Genomic DNA, 20062 nt, shown 5'->3' with positions numbered 1-20062 from the left:
TGTAGATTTAATAATGCAGTTATAAAGTTTCACCATTCTTCTCAAACATTTTATACCTTTTGTCTTCTTTTCTCTTTTCTCTTATCCTCAGTATCCTGCAACATCTTCTCTTTCCACAAGTCAAAAAAGTAAGATGGATCTGTGTAAAACTTAAGTCCATCCTTTTTATCATCTCTGCAATAGAAAAATGCAATAATTTCAGCACTTTATTTAAAAAGTCAGGGTAATGCAATGAATTCTGTCCCAAAAGGTCTACAATAATTATTGAGGATAACTGAACAAAACAGAGGAATGACTGCATAAGATGATCACTTGGAAACAGCATCAAAAATGATCACTGTGGTAAGATGTCATTGTAACTAGAATAATTTTTAAACAGCAGCTGATAACCATCTCTATTTGATTTCTCAAATTGATTTTGTGACTTTGACTGTCATAACCTAACATGTGCCTGGAATAACTTCTCTTCAAACTTCAGATATTTCTTTTCTTTTTGCATTCAAAGTCATCTTTGTCCATTACAAGCATTAGAGCTTCCAAGTAAACTTGTTGGACTATAACCTTGTGTTGTGTGATTTTTGATATAAAATTCTAAAACAATCAATCAATATTCTAAATAAATCAACTAGCAATATTCTTTTAAAAAGTCAAATCACCCTAGCTCCTTACAATAAACATATTTTAGGATCCTGAGCTAGATCTATGTCCTGGATAGCTGTAGGGAATAAGAGGTGGAAAGCAGGCTTAAGAAATGAGATTAGTTGATGAGACAGGATTTTGGATCAGCAGATCAGAGATGCAAAACCAGCTTAGGCAGAGCTAAGAAACAGCAAAGGCAGCAAACTTGGGTGGGAGCTGACCACAAAATTATAGTGGTAACATTGAGCATTGCATAAATCAAGTAATTAGAGTTGCAATCAACATGGACAATACAGTAAGCATGGATTACTTCAACTTATACATAGGTTGGGTAAACCTAATCAGCACCAAAGCTGTGGAGGATGAATTCACAGAGTGTACATGATGGGTTTCTGCAGCATATCAAGGAAGCAACTAGGATTGGGCTGATGGGTAAACATCACTGCCACCACCACCACCCGCCCCCCCCAAAAAAAACACAGTAAAACTTATCAGTTTTGAGGCATGGGCAGTGTAATTTTGAGGTTGACTGGTATGTTTGCCACTAACAAGCCAAAAAACACAGTAACATTTAACATCCAGTCCGTTGTTTATATACAAATAAGACTAACAAACAGGACCAAAAACATTATCGCCCTACATCTTGGTGGAGATAATTAGCACTGAAGATTGTATAAGATTCAATTCAGTATTTCATTTGGAGCATAAATGGACTAAAAATGCTCTTCATTTGTATTATTGACAATACATATACATATTTTAACAATAAGAGATTTCTTCACTTCTCAATATTTTCTCAGATTCTTGAATGCGTTCAAAATTGAGTTTGAAACAGCAAAGTATTCATGAAAATTCATGATTAATTTTTGATTTGTTTTTAGGGGCAAAAATGTTAATTTTGTCTCAAGTATGTCATATCAGAGTGATGGAATGGGGGTTCTTAAATACAACTTTTCCCAATTAACTATATGTGTATGAACAAACCAAGTCTGATTTGGTTTAGCTTTTCCATTAAGGTATGGTCCCTTTAAATAACATTATTATTGTCACAAATGATTTGGCGATTTGAAAGTTAGCAGAACTAAATGAAAGTTTTACCACAGTACAAAAAGCTATTTTATCTGAACTGAAGCTTATTTCTATATCATTTAACCAAAATGCAGATCCTAAAATTCTTAAAACAAACTTTATTGAATGAGTACAGTTAGTGATACACACTAATTAAAAGTTTAAAATTGAACAGTCAACTTTAAAGATATTTCATTGAGTATTTAAGACAAATTCATTTTAATAATCACTCCAATTAACATCTGCTTCGTTTTAACACTGAAACAAAATTACAAAGAAAATTTGAAAGCAAAAGACTCATCGATCAACTGTCAAACTCTGCAGTTAAAGGTAACGTGGAAATAAAGATCCTGGCAGACTGGCTAGTTTTGAAGTGCTTTAAATAATTTGGTACTAATTTTTGCCTTATTCCTCCAGTCATTAATTTATTAATTGCTGCATATCTATCCATAAACATACAAAATATAACAACATAAAATCCAATACATTAAGTCACACTTGCTTGCAGGTCTTTATTTTGGGATATAATTTTTTTTAGATTACTTACAGTGTGGAAACAGGCCCTTCGGCCCAACAAGTCCATACCGACCCTCCGAAGAGCAACCCACCCAAATCCATTCCCCTACATTTACCCCTTCACCTAACACTACGGGCAATTTCGCATGGCCAATTCACCTAACCAGCGGATTTTTGGACTGTGGGAGGAAACTGGAGCGAACTCATGCAGACACTGGGAGAATGTGCAAACTTCACACAGACAGTTGCCTGAGGTGGGAATTGAACCCAGGTCTCTAGCGCTGTGAGGCAGCAGTGCTAACCACTGTGCCACCGTGCCACCCCAGTTTATCAACTGTTATGACTTTTAGCAATCAGGGTGCTTTTACAAAACTTCTGCTTCTAACATGATGATGATGATTTGATTCAAATACACTATGGAAAACAGTTTCACTGCCTGTGCTGTAATGTTGTAAAATAGACTGACCCCCCCATTATTGAATCCGTCAAATTTTAGTCTTTAAAATTAAGCAGCCAGAAAGAGGCTATTTGAAATGGAATGCTAGTTCATTGGTAGAACTATCCCAACCGGTCTCATTCCCCGATCTTTCCCCTTAACTTTGATACCATTGAAATCAATGGAAGGAAAACCAAATGGACTGTAGAAGTGGGTGGATGATCCAGTTTGTTGGATTGCTTCTCACGAGATGGAGGTACTAGCTGAAACCTAACAAAGGAGAACAGTGAGTTGAGGGCAGTATTCACCACTCATGGTAGAATTCACTGACATTAGAACTATGCATGGGTCAAGAAAGTTTGCTACCATTCTGAATTGCAGATTATTCAGCCGAGAAAAGTTTTTTCATAGTTGGCTTGGTATTGATGATCCCACAGGCTACTTTCAGCATTGACAACAAAAACAACAGAAAACTCTCCATCTACACTTTCATTTTTTTTTCTAATTAACTGCATTTCCCTTAGATTTCACTTCCTCTTTAATGGAAATTTTGATAACAAGAACACAATCACAATATGAAGATAAAATCATAAAACACTACAAAGACTTAGATCAGGGAAAACTCTAAACAGCAGTTGAGTTAATATTTCTGGTCAATGACTATATTGAGATTATATGAATTGAAACACTCAAACTATTTTGCATTTAGTTAAGCAGAAATTTATTCCTAAATTTTATGTCTGAGAAATATTTGAAATCTCCAGCTAATATCAAAAGGCTGAATGCAGCAAGACTCATTTTTACATAAGCGATGTTTTCAATAAGCTGATAGCTGAGCCCACAGTAAACAGGGTTGAAATCATTGTAATGGATATTTGTGCATTGATGTTGACCAATGCATGCAGTAGACAATTCACAGAATTTCAATTCTGTTTCACTTTCCACTAAAACAATATATAGTAATTTTTGTTGTTTTTCCAGAAATTAAGATGATTTATATTAATTCAGTTTGATGTTTGTGTGATGAATCAATTCAATATCTGCTTTTATTTATGTTTGAGAAAGCATGCAAAATAAACCACTAAACTACAAAACATACAAAAGTAAATCAGTTCCCTGAAAACCTCAGTGTGCTGCACAACATACATATTGACAAAAAGCCAGTTTGGCATTTCTTTATATTTACAGTTCAATTGTCTGAACTCAGGGATCCATGACTAAAAGTTTTGATGTTGGATTTGTGCCAGAATACAAGGGCAGACTTGAGGATAAAAGAAATACTTTCCTTTTAAAATTTAGATAAAGTAGCCAGTACACTTGTTAAGATGATGTAGATGGTGGCGAGCAAAATATTTGGTTTTTTGAGGAAGTGACATTATAAATAGGCATGAAAAAAATTGTACAGTCTATAATAGGTTTCCAATATACTACTTACAGAGCTTCACATAAAAAGGCTATTAATTAGGTTTTAAGCTTTGGAGATGCAAAGTAAAATTTTAAAAGATTAGTCGGGAAGGATGGCAAAATGATGTTGGGTGGTACTACAGAATTGAGTTCTGATGGATCCATGGAAGAATTTGTATTTTATTTTACTTTACATGAAATAAATTTAGATTCAGAAGCTTATTGCAATAAGTCAAATTTGCACATAGTAATCACACATGGGGTGGGATAGTTGAACCTGAAAAACTGAGCAAAAATCTACAAATTGGGATAGACGAAATGAGAGAGAAATCTGCAGCAGATAAAATTGATGAACAAGTGTAAATTATTACACACAGGAGGAAAGTGACATAATCATCATATTATGTTGAATTATCTGCAAGCTAAGGATAAATGAGATGTCTTGATCTTAATATGTCAAAATACTGCAAAATAGTAATCAACAAATACCAAATTAGTGGCAAATACTTTTGGTATGAAAACAGAAAAGCAATTATCATCTGAATGGTGATAAATTGGAAAAGGTAGAGGTGCAACAAAACCTGGGTGTCCTTGTACACCAGTCACCAGGTGCTAAAAACAGACAGCTCAAATTAGGGGAACATTCCTAAACTGTATAACACTCTGGTACTTTGCCAGACTCTCATCAGTAAAACACAAGAGACAGTTTATATGGAGATAAAATCAGGGAGAATAGAAAAAGCCTTGAAATCATTTGAAAAGGCAGATGCTACAAAACTCAATACTTTCTATATGTATGAATTAGGATGATCTGACTGGCATTCCTCACGTAAATCTAACCTGTGAACTTAGTGGTTTACATCAGACTTATAAAACTGTACCAAATTTCTACTGCTTATGATCCTAATGGTGAATGGAACTTAGGTAACCAATGCAAAATCAAATCAGAAATGCCACAGATGCTCAACTTGAAGGGAGAGTAGAGTTTTGTGCATAACCCTTCACAGTTAAAAAAGACTGTAGACATTATGTTATAGGTTAATGTTTATGTTTTTTATTCTGTAGATTATGAGCATTACTGGACAAATAGTGCATTTCCCTTTTAGTTTTACTCCTACAACTCATTTGACCCATTTTAGAAATCATTACTGAAATCTTCAATTTCAGTTCTTCTCCCATACCTAATTGGGGCTTGACAACCAAAGATGAGTTTATGCTTTCCAGTTGAGTCCCGCTAAATTACTTATTAAATGTTTAAAAATTAATTGCATTTCTACTAGAACCACTGAAGCTTCCAACAAATGGAATGCTATGAAAGGCCTTTGATTATTCATGTCAAACTAGATATTATCAAGTTCGGAAGAAACACACCAGACTCAAACATCAATTCTGTTTCTCTCTCCATAGATACTGCAAGACCTACAGAGTTTCTCTAGCATTCTCTGTGTTGGTTTCAGATTTTCAGCATTTTCAGTAGCTATTTTTATAAAAATTACGGGGGCTACTGGAGCTGTAGTAAGAGATCCAGAGGCAGAAGTCCTATCATACCAAAAATTCACAAAAGCAAAGTGCTATGGCTTACAAGCCACATTCATACCTGTATGCTGAAAGGATGTCTAATGGAGGTGGTTTATCACTCAGCGTATACATTTCCAACACTGGGTTTGGAGTTGAACTCTTTGAAACAACCTGTTGATCTTGTATTGTAGAACTCTTGAAAGCTTTCCTCAAGTTAATATCCTGCAAAGAAACTATACAGCAAAAGCTCATGTTAAAAACCTTATTTAAACATTCAAAATTATATATAATTATTACAGTACCTTAATTTTTCTTTTAAACTGGCATTTCTTCATGGACAAAGATCTTAAGAAGGTTGCACTCGTTGGTTCCAGCCCCACTGGTGAGTAGTCAATGTCATCAATGACCTGCAGATATTCCGACAGTGAGGGTAGGTGAAGTCTAATCTCTGTTCGAGGCAACTGAATCTATCCTTCTCTTTCTCTTTCATGCTGGCTCCTCACTCAGGGTCAAATATTTCAGTAGCACTCTTTATGTAGCATTGCCAGAAATCAAGAAATAAGGCCTGCATTTCCCATTAGTTATGATCAATGTGGCACACAGAGGGACTGCTCCAGAAAGTTCTTGAAACATTTGTGTGGAACCCTCTATTTAATTTGCCAATGGTCAGCTCTCCATACAACATTGGGCAGGCAACAGTCAGAATTCAAGCATCACGATCTGAATCACTTCATACACTTAAGCATACAACATTCCAGCATTACCTCCTTGTTCTTAAACTCTATGCCTCAGACAATAAAGGCATGCATCCTCTATACCTTCTTAATCACTTTATGCCTTAACCACTTTATCTATCCGCCCTACAACCTTAAGGAACCAGTGGACATGCTCAAGAAGTTTCCTCTAATCCTAATGTTTCTCAGGGTTCTTCCATTCATCATGCATTCCCCTGCCTTGTTTATCTTGCTCAAGTGCATCATCTCACAATTATCTGGATTGAATTCCATTTATCACCAATTAGCCCACCTGATCAGCCCATCAATATCCACCTGTAATCCAAGGCCATCCTCCTCACTACTGTTATGACATGGGGTAAAACCCTCTGCTTAATGCAAACCAGCAACACAAAGATTTAGCTCGTGCGGTAATCTGTGAAAATTCGAGGCCAAGAACTATTTAAAGTAAAAATTAAGAACTTTATTTCTTAAAATAATAGAGAATAATTAACTAACAACTATTTACAACTCCTTCCTCTAACCTAACTTTTACTTACCCTTCTATAATACTAGTCCAATAAAACCCCCGATTAAAATTTACTGCAAAAAACAGCCAGCAGTCGAATCTTTTCATTACATCTTCCTCTATAGAGTTGCTCTCCAGGTCTGTGTTGATGTTTTTCTCGGTACAAATTTCTTCTCTAGACAGGTACCTCTCAGAGGGTTCTGACTAGCAGCCTACATCCATTGGTCTTTTGGCAGTTCTCTTTCAACTGTTCAATTTTTCCCAGTCTTATACCCCCAACGCATCAGATTGTGTCATTGGCTTTTAAGAATGTCAATATACTAAAGTCAAACTTGACTGGAGTTTGTTTTTTTCGGGGGGTATAATTTAAACTGACTGGCCTAATTAGAATTTGATTTTGTTTCCAGGCTACCAGCTACCCTAGCTGCTGGACCAAAAGGTTAGGTTATACCTTGTTCAGAACACTTGGTAGTTCTGCTAGTTGTTAACTCTCTTAAAGAGACAGTACTCCTTACATCTTCATAAGGCTACTTACCACCCTATTAATTCTGATATTATTCATGAACTTAAAAATCAACCCTCCTACATTCAGTTCTAAATCGTTTATATAAACCACAGACAGCACGGGCCTCAACACTGATCGCTGCAGAACCTGAGTGGAAAAAAATCCTTAAACATCACTTTCTGCTTCCTGCTACTTAGCTAACTCTCTATCCAATCAGCCAAATTTCCCTGGATGCCATGCAATCTTATCTTCATGATCAGTTTCCCATGTGGGGCGACATGGTGGCTTAGTGGTTAGCACTGCTGCCTCACAGCACCAAGGTCCAATTCCAGCCTTGGGCAACAGTCTGTGTGGAGTTTGCACATTCTCCCTGTGTCTGCGTGGGCTTCCTCCAGCTTTTCCGGTTTCCTCCCACATTCCAAAGATGTGCAGGTTAAGTGAATTGGTCATGCTAAATTGTCCATAGTTGTTAGGTGTATTAGTCAGGGTGGGTTACTCTTCGGAGGGTCGGTGTGGATTTGTTGGGCCGAAGGGCCTGTTTCCACACTGTAGGTAATCTAATCTAATCTAAAAGCCTTGCTGAAATCAAAGTAGATGTGAAATGCAGCGCCCTCATCAATACACCTGTTTACTTCTGAAAAATTCAGTCAATTTGGTCAGACATGACCTCCCCTCAAAATCATGCTGAGTATTCTTGATTAATCCCTGCCTCTGTGTCCTTGTTGTCACTGTGCATAGGGCTCAGCAGATCTCAATGATTAACCTGGGCAGCCTTATCTCAGACTAAATTCATCCAAAAAATGTCTAACTGGAACTAAAGGCAAAAAGTTAGGGATGGATAATAAATGCTACTCCAGCTAGTGACACCTACATTCCATTAATGAATGAATTAAAACTGCTAATACAGCAGAGGACTATCTGTGCTGTTCATGTAGACCAAGTTTGTGTCCATAATGGGGGCCTCTCATTAGGGGTTACACCTTAAAGGGATAGGGAAATCAGAAACAACAAGGGTTTTTTAAATTTGTTGAGTTGTTCATATTTGTGCTGGTAAATGTAATATTGTCACAATAACCTAAATATGTATTATATATCACAGTTTGCTACACAACTACATGAATCCCAGCTTTGTGCTGAATATTATGCTTATGACATAGTGTCTCTCTGCTTCAGAATGATTTTCTGTGGGAGCAGGGACATGAACTGATTCAAAGCAAAACAAAGAGCTGGTGAGGAAATGAGGAGAATAACTTTGGTTGCTCATCCAATTGTCATGTGCAATGACTGAAAGGGCCATAGAGGCAGATTCTATGACAACTTTCAAATGAAGGACACATTAAATACTTGAAGGCTTACTGGACTTCAGAGGAAGAGCAGCAGTGAGGGCTTAACTTCGACAGTTCTTTGACAGATGTTAAGAAAAAGGAGCAGGAGTACAGAGGAACCTTGATTATCTGAAGGACATGGGTGGGGAGTATTTCGTTCAGTTCATCGAATTCCGGATAATCGAATGCCGGATAACAGTTTAGCTGAGCATCTGGACCTGGCGATCTTGCCAGGTAATCAGATATTCGGATAATTGAATGCCAGATAATCGAAGTTCCTCTATACACCAATTAGCCCCACAGCCTTGTTATTCTATAACATCATAGCTGATGTATCCTAGGTCTCAACTCGTCTTTTGTGCCAGTTCCTCACAGACCTCAACTCTTTGATATTTCAATAATTTACCTACTGCCTCTTTAAATATTTTCAGTAACCTAGCCTTTGCAAACTCTTTGGCGTAGAGAATTCCAGAAAATCACTGCTCTCTGGGGGAAGAAATTCCTTTGTATCTCAGTTCTAGGGTTTATCTCAGTCCCCTTATTCTATATCTATTCAAGAATCCGAACCAATGGAAACATCTTCTCAACATCTATCTTATAAAGTTCCTTTCTGAATCTTGCATCTTTCAATACTAAGATCATGACACATTCTTGTAAACAATGAATAAAGGCCTAACCTATTTAGGTATTCTGAATAAATTAACCACTTCATCCCAGGAATCAGCCTCAAATTCTTTTGAACTGACTCCAATGCCTGTATTTCATTTTTTTGGTGAGTACACAGTATGCCAGCTGCCACCTCACCAACATCCTGTAGAGTTGTAATAAGAATTCTCCATTTTAAACTCTCTCCTTACCAACATAGGCCAAAATTTCATTTGCATCTTAATTAGTATTTGCTGCACCTGCACACAAACCCTTTGTGTTTCATGCAGTCTTAGAATGTTAGATTACTATCTTCTAAGCTTCATTGAGTATAGCCTAACTGATCCAGTATCTCTTCAAATATCAGTCTGATAAACCCTACTCCTTGCAAGAGAGAAAGCAAGAAAAATAAAAAGAAACTGATGAACAATCCCAATGATAAGAAAATCAAAGTCAGGTATTGATCTATGCATACCTTAAACAGTCATAACTGGCAGTAAAACAAAAACTTAAATAATAGGTAGCCCAGCTCTAGATCTCAGTGGAACCAGGAGATCTGGAGAAAGAATGACTATCTGTGTCACAGAATCAAAAGGTAACATAATTAATTTCCATTTAGGAGATGTACAGCATGGAAACAGACCATTCCATTCAACTCATCCAAACTGACCACACCTGCCCATTTACTTCTTCTCCCCTGAGTATCCAAGAGCCCAAACACACAATACAGTAACTAAATCTAGTTTACTGTATTCGCTGCTCACATTGTGGTCTCCTCTACATTGGAAGAACAAAGCTTCACAGAACACCTGCTTTCTGTCTGCAAAAAAAACCCAGAGCTTCCAATTGCCTGCCACTTTAACACACCACCTTGTTCCCTGGCCAGCATAACTGTCTCAGGCTTGCTACAGTGCTCCAGCGAAGCTCAAGACAGGCTGAAAGAATAGCACCTTATTTTCCACCTAGGAATTCTACAGTCTTCTGTACTCAATGGAGTTCAAAAATGTTAGGGATTGAGGCAACTTCTCCCATGTCCTTACCCAACCCCAACACACCAAGCCTTGTTATCACACAACCTTTATACACAACCCACTGTTAGTCACTAATAGTCCCTGTTAGCAGCTATTCATTCTCCCAGGCTGATCGTTATTCACTTCTTTCTCTGTCCAACTGTTCCTCTCTGTCTACCTCCACCTATCGTTTATTCATTACCTCCTTCTCCCACTCTGTCTTCTGCATTAAAAAATAACTTTCTCCTAGCTACCATCAATTCTGAATGGTCACTGGACCCGAAATGTTAAGCCTGATTTCTCTCTCCACATTCTGCCAGACCTGCTGAGTTTTTCCAACAATTTGTTTTGTGTGGAGTGAACAAGTGCTCCAGTTCATCCATGCACTCTTTAAATGTTTCCCATCGCTTATTACTTGTCATTCCTTTGTGCAATGTTCCCCAATTTATCAGGGAGAACTTGCACTTCATACCATCATAGCTTTCTTTAGTTAGATTCAGAACCCTAGACTCAAACAAAAATAGAAATTGCTGGAAAAGCTCAGCAGGTCTGGCAGTATCTGTGAATGGTGCATCGGGTATGGTGACCTTTCCTCAGAACTGATGGCAACTAGGAAAATGTCAGTTTATATGCAGAAGATAGGGTGGGGAGATTGGGTAAGGAGCAAATAGGCAGAGATACAGCCCAAACAGACAGAAGAACAGTTAGACAGATAAAGGAGTTGATAACGATCCAGCTAGGAGGATGAATAGCTGTTAATGGAGGCTGTTAGTGGCTAACAATAGGTAGTGCGTAATGGCAGAAATTATGAAGGGCTTTTGCTTGAAACGTCGATTTTCCTGTTCCTCAAACGCTGCCTGACCTGCTGTGCTTTTCCAGCACCACTCTAATCTTGACTCTAATCTTCAGCATCTGCAGTACATACCTCCACCCTATGTGATAACAAGGCCTGGTGTGTGTGGTTGGGGGCTAGAACATGGGGGAGTTCAGACTCTATATTGAGTCCAGAGGGTTGCAGGATCCCCAGGCAGAAAATGAGTTGTTTTCCCAGCTTGGATAGAAGCTTCACTCAACCACTGCAGCAAGCCTGAGACAGAGATGTTGACCAAGGAACAGGGTAGTATATTAAAGTGGCAAGCAATTGGAAGTTCAGGGTCTTTTTTGTGGGCAGAACATAGGTGTTCTGCAAAGCAGTCACCCAGTCTATGCATTGTTTCCCCAATGTAGAGGTGAGCAGTGAATGCAGTAGACTAGATTGTGAGAAGTGCAGGTAAAATTCTGCTTCACCTGGAAGATATGTTTAGCTCTTGGATACTGAGGAGGCTGTAATTGGGGAGGTGTTACACTTTTGGCAATTGCAGGGGAAGGTGGGTTGTTGTTGGGAGTAAAGGATGAGTGGACCAACGTGTCCCACAGAGAACAGTCTCTGTGGAAGGGAGGGGAATGTGTGTCTGGTGGTGGCAGAAATGGCAGCTGATGATCTTCTGGATGTAGAGGCTGGTGGGATGGTAGGTAAGGACAAAGGGAACCCTATTGCTTTTGTGGAAGGTAAGAGAGGAGGTTGGGGGGGAAGTGCGGGATATGGATCAGACCCAGTTGAAGGCCCTGTTGATAATGGTGTTGGGGATTCCTTGGTTGAAGAAGAAAGTTGACAGTTCAGAGGTGCCCTTGTTAAAGCTGACCTCATCGGAACATATGCGAGAAAAACAGAGGAACTGGAAGAAAGGTGATGATGTATTGCTGTGGGAGTTGGTGGGTTTATAGTGGTCAGTTTATCCCCAGAAATGGAAATAGAAATGTCAAGAAAGGGAAGAGAGGAGTCAGAGTTAGACTAGGTGAAATTGAGGGTGGAGTGGAAATTGGAAGTGAAGCTGATGAACTGATCATCGATATATTGGAGAAAGAGTTGTGAGTGGGGGCCAGAATCGGACTGGAACAAGGAATATTTAACGTCACAAAGAGACAGGCATAACTGTGCCCATGCAAATGCCCATTGCCATCCCTCTGACCTGAAGACAATAGGAGGAGTTAAAACAAAAGTTGTGGGTGAGGTCAAGCTCAGCTGAGCAAAGCATGGTGGAATCAGTTCAGGGATTTGCTCCAGGAAAAAACAGAAAGCCCAGAGACCATTCTGTGAGGGGATGGATGTGTAAAGAGATTGCACATCCATGGTAAAGAGGAAGCAGCTGGAGTCTGCAAACTAGAAAGTTTGAAACTGACAAAGCATCAGTGGAATCATGGATGCACATGAACAGGAAATTGATCAGGGGAGAAAAGACTGACTCAAGGTAGAAGGAGATGATTAGATTAGATTAGATTACAGTGTGGAAACAGGCCCTTCGGCCCAACACGTCCACACCGACCCGCCGAAGCGAACCCACCCATACCCCTACATCTACCCCTTACCTAATACTACTGGCAATTTAGCATGGCCAATTCACCTGACCTGCATATCTTTGGACTGTGGGAGGAAACCGGAGCACCCGGAGGAAACCCACGCAGACACAGGGAGAACGTGCAAACTCCACACAGTCAGTCGCCTGAGGCGGGAATTGAACCCGGGTCTCTGGCGCTGTGAGGCAGCAGTGCTAACCACTGTGCCACCATGCCGCCCACATGAGTTCTGTGGGGCAAAAGCATTGGGGCTGCCCGGACAGTACTGTTTGTGGATTTTCAGAAGGAGGTAGAAGAGAGCTGTGCAGGACTGGGGTTCTATCAGCTTGGAGACAGTAGGGGTGAGGGCACGGAAAATCACCAGATGAAATGAGGTCAGTGACTGTAGTTGATTCAATTGCCTCATGTGCCTTGGTGGGGTCATGGTCTAGGGGATGATAGGAGAGGTATCGGAGAGCAGGCAATCAGTCTCTACAATGTTGAGGTCAGTATGCCAGAGTACCACCTTTATCAGCAGGCTTAATAACAAAGTCACTGGTGGATCTAAGCACAGAGTACAGTCAGTTCGAATGGAGATAGGTTGGATTGAGTGATCGGGGGCAGAAAAACTGAGGTGACCAATGTCACATCTATAGTTCTCAATGAACAGATCAAGTGCATGCAAAAGGCCAGAGGGAGTAGTCCAGGTGGAGGGAGAGTGTTGGAGCTGGGCAAAGGGGTCTGTGGGATGGAAAGAGGAATCTTGTCCAAAAATGGGCATGGAGGCGAAGACGACAGAAGAGGAACTCGTCATGTTGTGCCCAAAATTTATTAAGTTAGGTATGCAGAGGGATAAAGCGGAGAACTTTGTTGAGTACAACAATCGGAGAGCAGAAGGTTGGGAGGGATGGTGAATACCCAACAGGAGGTGGGGTTGGGGAGGGGATGGAGTCGGAGGGAAGGAGATGGAGGAATTTCCAAAAGGTCATGGCTATCCCTGAATTGTTGCATCTTGTGGATCGTGATGCCTGAAAGGAAAACATTTCTTGTTAGCACACCGAATGAGCCAGAGGATGAAGTGGAACGGCGGAGTGGTGCAGTTCTGAGCCAGGCACGTTACAATGTTGTTGGAGAGAAACATCCAGGTCCTGACTCAGAATCAACTACATCATTCTCCATCTCAGTGAAGAAATCTATCATGTTATGGTCACTCTTTCCCACTGGTTTTGCACTGCCAGAATGTCAATTATTTCCTTCTCATTAGACAGTACCCAATCTCAGGTGGTCTATTCTACAATTTATTGATCCAGAAAATCTTCCACGACACTCTCCGTGTCTTTCTCTCCACATGTGTTGTTACTGATTTGATTTGTCCAGTTTAATTACATCTGTACCTAAATTGCTCTAATTTCCTGCTTAATGTCTTTTTTTTGATAGATATTTTTATTGAAGAAAAAGAAAATTTTTTATAACATATTATTACAGACTTACAAAATAATACCCAAATACAAACATTAATATACAATTAAATATTAAATAAATAATAGCCAAAACATAGCAAACAAAGAGAAAAGATTAAAAAAACTCAACTAACTACTAATCTAACCTATAACTAACTAGAACGCATAATACAATATCTTACATTACTCAAAAGGAATAAAAAAAAGGATAACATAATAATTAAATAATGAGGTACATGGCTCGGAACGAATTAACATCAAGTCATAATAAAACCAGTATTCGTGCGGGATTCCTCCCCCTGGGGTCCCCGGACCAGCCAGAACTGCTACCACAACTAGATAAAAGCCCTTGACAAAATGGCAGAAATATCTGTATCTATATAGTTCAGAAATGGTTGCCATATTTTATAAAATAATTCAGTTTTTTGGTGCACCATATTTCTAAGGAAGTCAAGGGGAATACATTCCATGACCAACCTATACCAATTCGAAAGTCCCAGAGGGCCCCCAGCTACCCAGATTACTAAGATATTTTTCCTTGCACAAAAGGAGAGAATGGAAAATGATTTCCTCCGTGCACATCCAGGGAAGGCAGGCTCGAAAAGCCCAGAAGAGATACTGGATCCACCTAAATTTCTGCTCCCAAGATTTCTGTCAGAGCATTTGCTACTCTGACCCAGTACTTGCGGATCTTGTGACATGTCCATAAGCAGCGTGTGAGTGCGCCGACCTCTATTTTACATTTAGGACACATTGATAATGCTCCTGCCCTAAATTTTGCCAATCGTTCCGGTGCTGTATGAGTCCTATAGAATATCTTTAATTGAATAGCTTGGGTTCTATTACAGATAGAAATCTTTCTGGCATTTTCCCAGATGTCGTCCCACATTTCTGAAGAGATTTCCAACCCCAATTCTTGATTCCATGTTTTAAACAATCTTTTCATGTTTTCCGATACTTTGTTACGTAATGAATGATGGAGAGTGCTGGCCGAGGGTAAACACATTGGCCACAACACTCTTCGTTCCCTATCTGATTTATAAGAGCAATCTAATAACGTAGTCTTCCTCTGTATGTAATCTCGAATTTGGAAGTACCGAAAGAGGTCTCCATTAGGTAGTCCAAATTTCTGGTGTAGCTGTTCAAAAGATACAATAACCTCCTCATCGAACAGATCCCTTAAGCAAGGAATACCCCTGGACCTCCAGGATTTAAACGCGGCGACTGTGAGCCCCGGTTGAAAAACCCCATCCTCCCGCTACAGGAGTATAAGGGGAGGTATTTTGTGAGTTGCCCTCGTTTTGCTGCATTATCTTCCAGGCTTTAATTGTGTTTAATCCAATAGGATTTTTACATGGTCCATAATGACTTCCATTTTATCTAAAAATAGGAGATTAATCAGGGGACACTTTGCTTGAGAGGCCTCAATGTCCATCCAGATTGATTGCGGGTCACATGAGACCCAATCAGCTATGTAGCTTAATAGAGAACTCAGCTGATAATTCCTAAAGTCTGGAAAATCCAGCCCTCCCCTTGCTTGTGGAAGCTGCAGCTTCTTTAACTTAATAAGGGGCCGTCTATGATTCCAAATGAAAGAACCAAGCCAACAATATAGTTTGCGCAATTTCAGCCTCGGTAGCATCACAGGGAGCATACTCATAGGGTTCAGGAAACGGGACAAGATATTCATTTTAATTAGAGCTATTCTGCCTAACCAAGATATTGGAAGATCCCCCCAACGTGGAAGGTCCTGCCTTATCCTCTCCAATAGATGTACAAAATTGATTTTATACAACTGACCAAGTAGTGGGGTGATAAAAATACCTAAATATAAAAAACCCTCCAGAGACCAAAAGGGAAAGCAAGATCCGGCCGATAAGTGGGACATACTAGCGAGACCGCCCATCGGCATGGCCTCCGATTTTGTGAAATTAATTTTGTAACCTGAGAACGCACAAAATAAATTAATTACTTGGATCAAGCGGGGCACGGACATCAAAGGATTACTAAGAAAAAGGAGAATATCAATTGCATAAAGAGTAATTTTATGTTTACCCGTATCAACCCTTGGAGCCATTATATTAGAATCAGCCCGTATAGCTTCCACTAGTGGCTCAATTATTAGCGTGAATAACAACGGTGAGAGAGGACAACCCTGACGGCAGCCCCTATCCACACTAAAGCTGTCCCAGCTGCTTTGGGGTCATTATACAATATTGAGACCCATTTAGTGAATAGCTGGAAATGTGTTGCTGGAAAAGCGCAGCAGGTCAGGCAGCATCCAGGGAACAGGAGAATCGACGTTTCGGGCATAAGCCCTTCTTCGGGCTTATGCCCGAAACGTCGATTCTCCTGTTCCCTGGATGCTGCCTGACCTGCTGCGCTTTTCCAGCAACACATTTCCAGCTCTGATCTCCAGCATCTGCAGACCTCACTTTCTCCATTTAGTGAATACCTTTCCGACACCGAACTTTTCCAGTGTGTAAAACAGGTATGACTATTCAACCCAGTCAAATGCCTTCTCTGCATCCAAAGAGACTACTATTCCTGGTATTCTTTCCTGATGACAGACTTGAATCACATTCAAAACCCTTGTAATATTATTAGATGATCTACGACCCTTGGTAAACCCCGTCTGGTCCACTTTTATGATGTGTGGTAACACCCTCTCCAACCTCAATGCTAATGTTTTAGAAAGAATTTTAAAATCTACATTTAACAAAGATATTGGTCTGTATGATGCGCAATCTTCTGGGGCCTTTCCTTTTTTCAGAATGAGAGAAATATTCACCTCTCTCAATGAGGCGGGGGAGGTAGCCCTGACCATCTGAGTAATTATACATGTCTATAAGTAGACCAGGAGAAAGTGAGGACTGCAGATGCTGGAAATCAGAGCTGGAAAATGTGTTGCTGGAAAAGCGCAGCAGGTCAGGCAGCATCAAAGAAGCAGGAGAATCGACATTTCGGGCATAAGCCCTTCTTCAGGAATGAGGAGGGTGTGCCAAGCAGGCTAAGATAAAAGGTAGGGAGGAGGGACTTGGGGGAGGGGCGTTGGGAATGCGATAGGTGGAAGGAGGTTAGGCTGGAGAGGGGTTGGAGGCGGAGAGGTCGAGAAGAAGATTGCAGGTCAAGAAGACAGTGCTGAGTCCGAGGGTTGGGAATGAGATAAGGTGGGGGGATGGGAAATGAGGAAGTTGGAAAAATCTGCATCATCCCTTGTAGTTGGAGGGTTCCTAGGCAGAAGATGAGGCGTTCTTCCTCCAGGCGTCGTGTTGCCATGGTCTGACGATGGAGGAGGCCAAGAACCTGCATGTCCTTGGAGGAGTAGGAGGGGGAGTTAAAATGTTCAGCCACAGGGCGGTTGGGTTGGTTGGTGCGGGTGTCCCAGAGGTGTTCTTTGAAACGTTCCGCAAGTAGGCGGCCTGTCTCCCCAATGTATAAGAGGCCACATCGGGTGCAGCGGATGCAGTAAATGATGTGTGTGGAGGTGCAGGTGAATTTGTGACAGATATGGAAGAATCCCTTGGGGCCTTGGAGGGAAGTGAGGGGGAGGTGTGGGCACAAGTTTTGCATTTCTTGAGGTTGCTGGGGAAGGTGCCGGGAGTGGAGGTTGGGTTGGTGGGGGGTGTAGACCTGACGAGGGAGTCGTGGAGGGAGTGGTGTTTCCGGAACGCTGATAGAGGAGGGAAGGGAAATATATCCTTGGTGGTGGGGTCTGTTTGGAGTGGCGGAAATGACGAAGGATGATACGATGTATCTAGAGGTTGGTGGGGTGGTAGGTGAGGACCAGTGGGGTTCTGTCCTGGTGGTGATTGGATGGGCGGGGTTCAAGGGCGGAGGAGTGGGAAGTGGAGGAGATGCGGTGGATAGCATCGTCAACCACGTCGGAGGGGAAATTGCAGTCTTTGAAGAAGGAGGCCATCTGGGTTGTTCGGTATTGGAATTGGTCCTCCTGGGAGCAGATGCGGCTGAGGCGAAGGAATTGGGAATATGGGATGGCATTTTTACAGGGGGCAGGGTGGGAGGAGGTGTAATCTAGGTAGCTGTGGGAGTCAGTCGGTTTATAATAAACGTCTGTGTTGAGTCGATCGTCCGAGATAGAAATTGAGAGGTCCAGGAAGGGGAGGGAGGAGTCTGAGATGGTCCAGGTAAATTTGAGGTCAGCATGGAAGGTGTTAGTAAAGTGGATGAACTGTTCAACCTCCTCGTGGGAGCACAAGGTAGCGCCGATACAGTCATCGATGTAGCGGAGGAAAAGGTGAGGGGTGGTGCCAGTGTAGCTGCGGAAGATGGACTGTTCCACATATCCGACAAAGAGGCAGGCATAGGTGGGGCCCATGCGGGTGCACATGGCAACTCCTTTGGTTTGGAGGAAGTGGGAGGATTGGAAAGAGAAGTTTTTCTGAGTGAGGACCAGTTCAGTCAGTCAAAGGAGGGTGTCAGTGAAAGGGTACTGGTTGGGTCGGCGGGAAAGGAAGAAGCGGAGGGCTTTGAGGCCTTCGTGATGGGGGATGGAAGTGTATAGGGACTGGATCAGCCAGTACTCCTGTAAACTCTTTGTACAATTCAACCTGGAATCCATCTGGGCCAGGTGCTTTACCGCTCTGAAGCTGCTTTATTGCATCAAATACTTCCTGGGTTGTCAGGGGAGCATTCAGAATCGACACCTGTTCTGGGGTTAAGTCCGGAAAGGCCAGGCTTTTAAAAAAGGACTCCATTTTCTTAGCTCTGTCTTCACAATCCTGCGATTTATACAAATCGGAGTAAAACTCTCTGAAGATTGTGTTGATCCTTTTATGATCATGTGTTAAAGTATCAGCATTTTCCCTAATGGACATGATAGCTTGAGGGGCCTTTTTTTCCTTGCAAGATATGCTAGGTATCTACCAGGCTTATCGCCACATTCATGTAATCTTTGCTTTGCAAATAATATTTCCCTCTTTGCCATTTGGGGAAGTGCAGTATTCAGGGCTGTAATCCTTTGAAATTTAGCAACATACGGCGTATCAATATACGCTATCTCAGCTGCCTTCAAGCGAGCCTCGAGTAGATGCTGTTGTTCTCCCTTTTGTTTTTTCTGGGTTGCCGAGTATGAAATGATCAGATCCCGCACATAGGCCTTTATGGTCTCCCACATCACCGACGGGTTACTGGCCGTACCGGAGTTAATTTCCAAAAAGGCTTTGAATTCTTGAGAAAAATATTTTATGAATTTATTATCCTTCATTAAGAAAGAATCCTTACGCCAATGTCGGGGAGGGGGGGGGGGGGTCGTTTCATTGTCCCTAGTCTTAATTTCCATTTACACTGCAGCATGATCAGAGATTATTATATTTCCTATTTTGCAGGATAGTATGGAATTCAGAAAGGTAGACGGAGCAAAAAACATTAATTCTAGTGTGGCACTTATGTGGATTAGAATAAAAAGAAAAATCCCTGCCTTGCGGGTGAAGGCATCTCCACACATCTACTAATCCTAGCTCCTTATTCAAATCCGCCAATTGTCTAGATCTAGGAGATATACCCACAGTACTCTTGGGTATCCTGTCTACCTCTGGGTCTATAATACAATTAAAATCTCCTCCGATAATTGTGTAACGAGCCCCAAAAGCCATCAGTTTGGAGAATGCTTCCATTATAAATTTGAAAGGGTGTGCCGGGGGACAATAAAGATTCAAAATCCCATACTCCTCTCCATTTATAAGGGGTTTGATCAGTATATACCGCCCAGATTCATCCTTTATTTGACTTAAGATTTTGAAAGGAAGGTTCTTCCAAATTAGAACAACTACTCCCCTACTTTTTGAACTAACATTCTTTTCTGAGGTGTGATAGTATTTTCTTCCTTTTGATTGGTGAATTACTTCCCTTGACATTCCAGGTGCACCACTTAATCGAATGACGAACCATGATCATCTAGG

The 20062-nt window shown here is 41.0% G+C and overlaps 1 protein-coding gene across 5 annotated transcripts in view; it reads right to left on the bottom strand.

Moving 5' to 3' along the window:
- The window catches only part of wasf3b (WASP family member 3b), a 123180-nt gene that overhangs the window by 25652 nt on the left and 77466 nt on the right, over positions 1-20062 (bottom strand). For all 5 annotated transcript variants that reach the window (XM_043691991.1, XM_043691996.1, XM_043691993.1 and 2 more), the window contains 2 exons: positions 5661-5814; positions 57-174 (listed from right to left, as the gene is read on the bottom strand). In XM_043691991.1, the coding sequence (XP_043547926.1) occupies positions 57-174; positions 5661-5814 (272 nt within the window). The remainder of the gene's footprint in view (positions 1-56; positions 175-5660; positions 5815-20062) is intronic.

This window comes from Chiloscyllium plagiosum, chromosome 6 (genome assembly GCF_004010195.1).
Source record: "Chiloscyllium plagiosum isolate BGI_BamShark_2017 chromosome 6, ASM401019v2, whole genome shotgun sequence".
Classification (NCBI taxonomy): Eukaryota; Metazoa; Chordata; class Chondrichthyes; order Orectolobiformes; family Hemiscylliidae; genus Chiloscyllium; species Chiloscyllium plagiosum.
The sequence above is the reverse complement of the archived record's forward strand: the minus strand, read 5'-3'. Positions and strand labels throughout refer to the sequence as shown.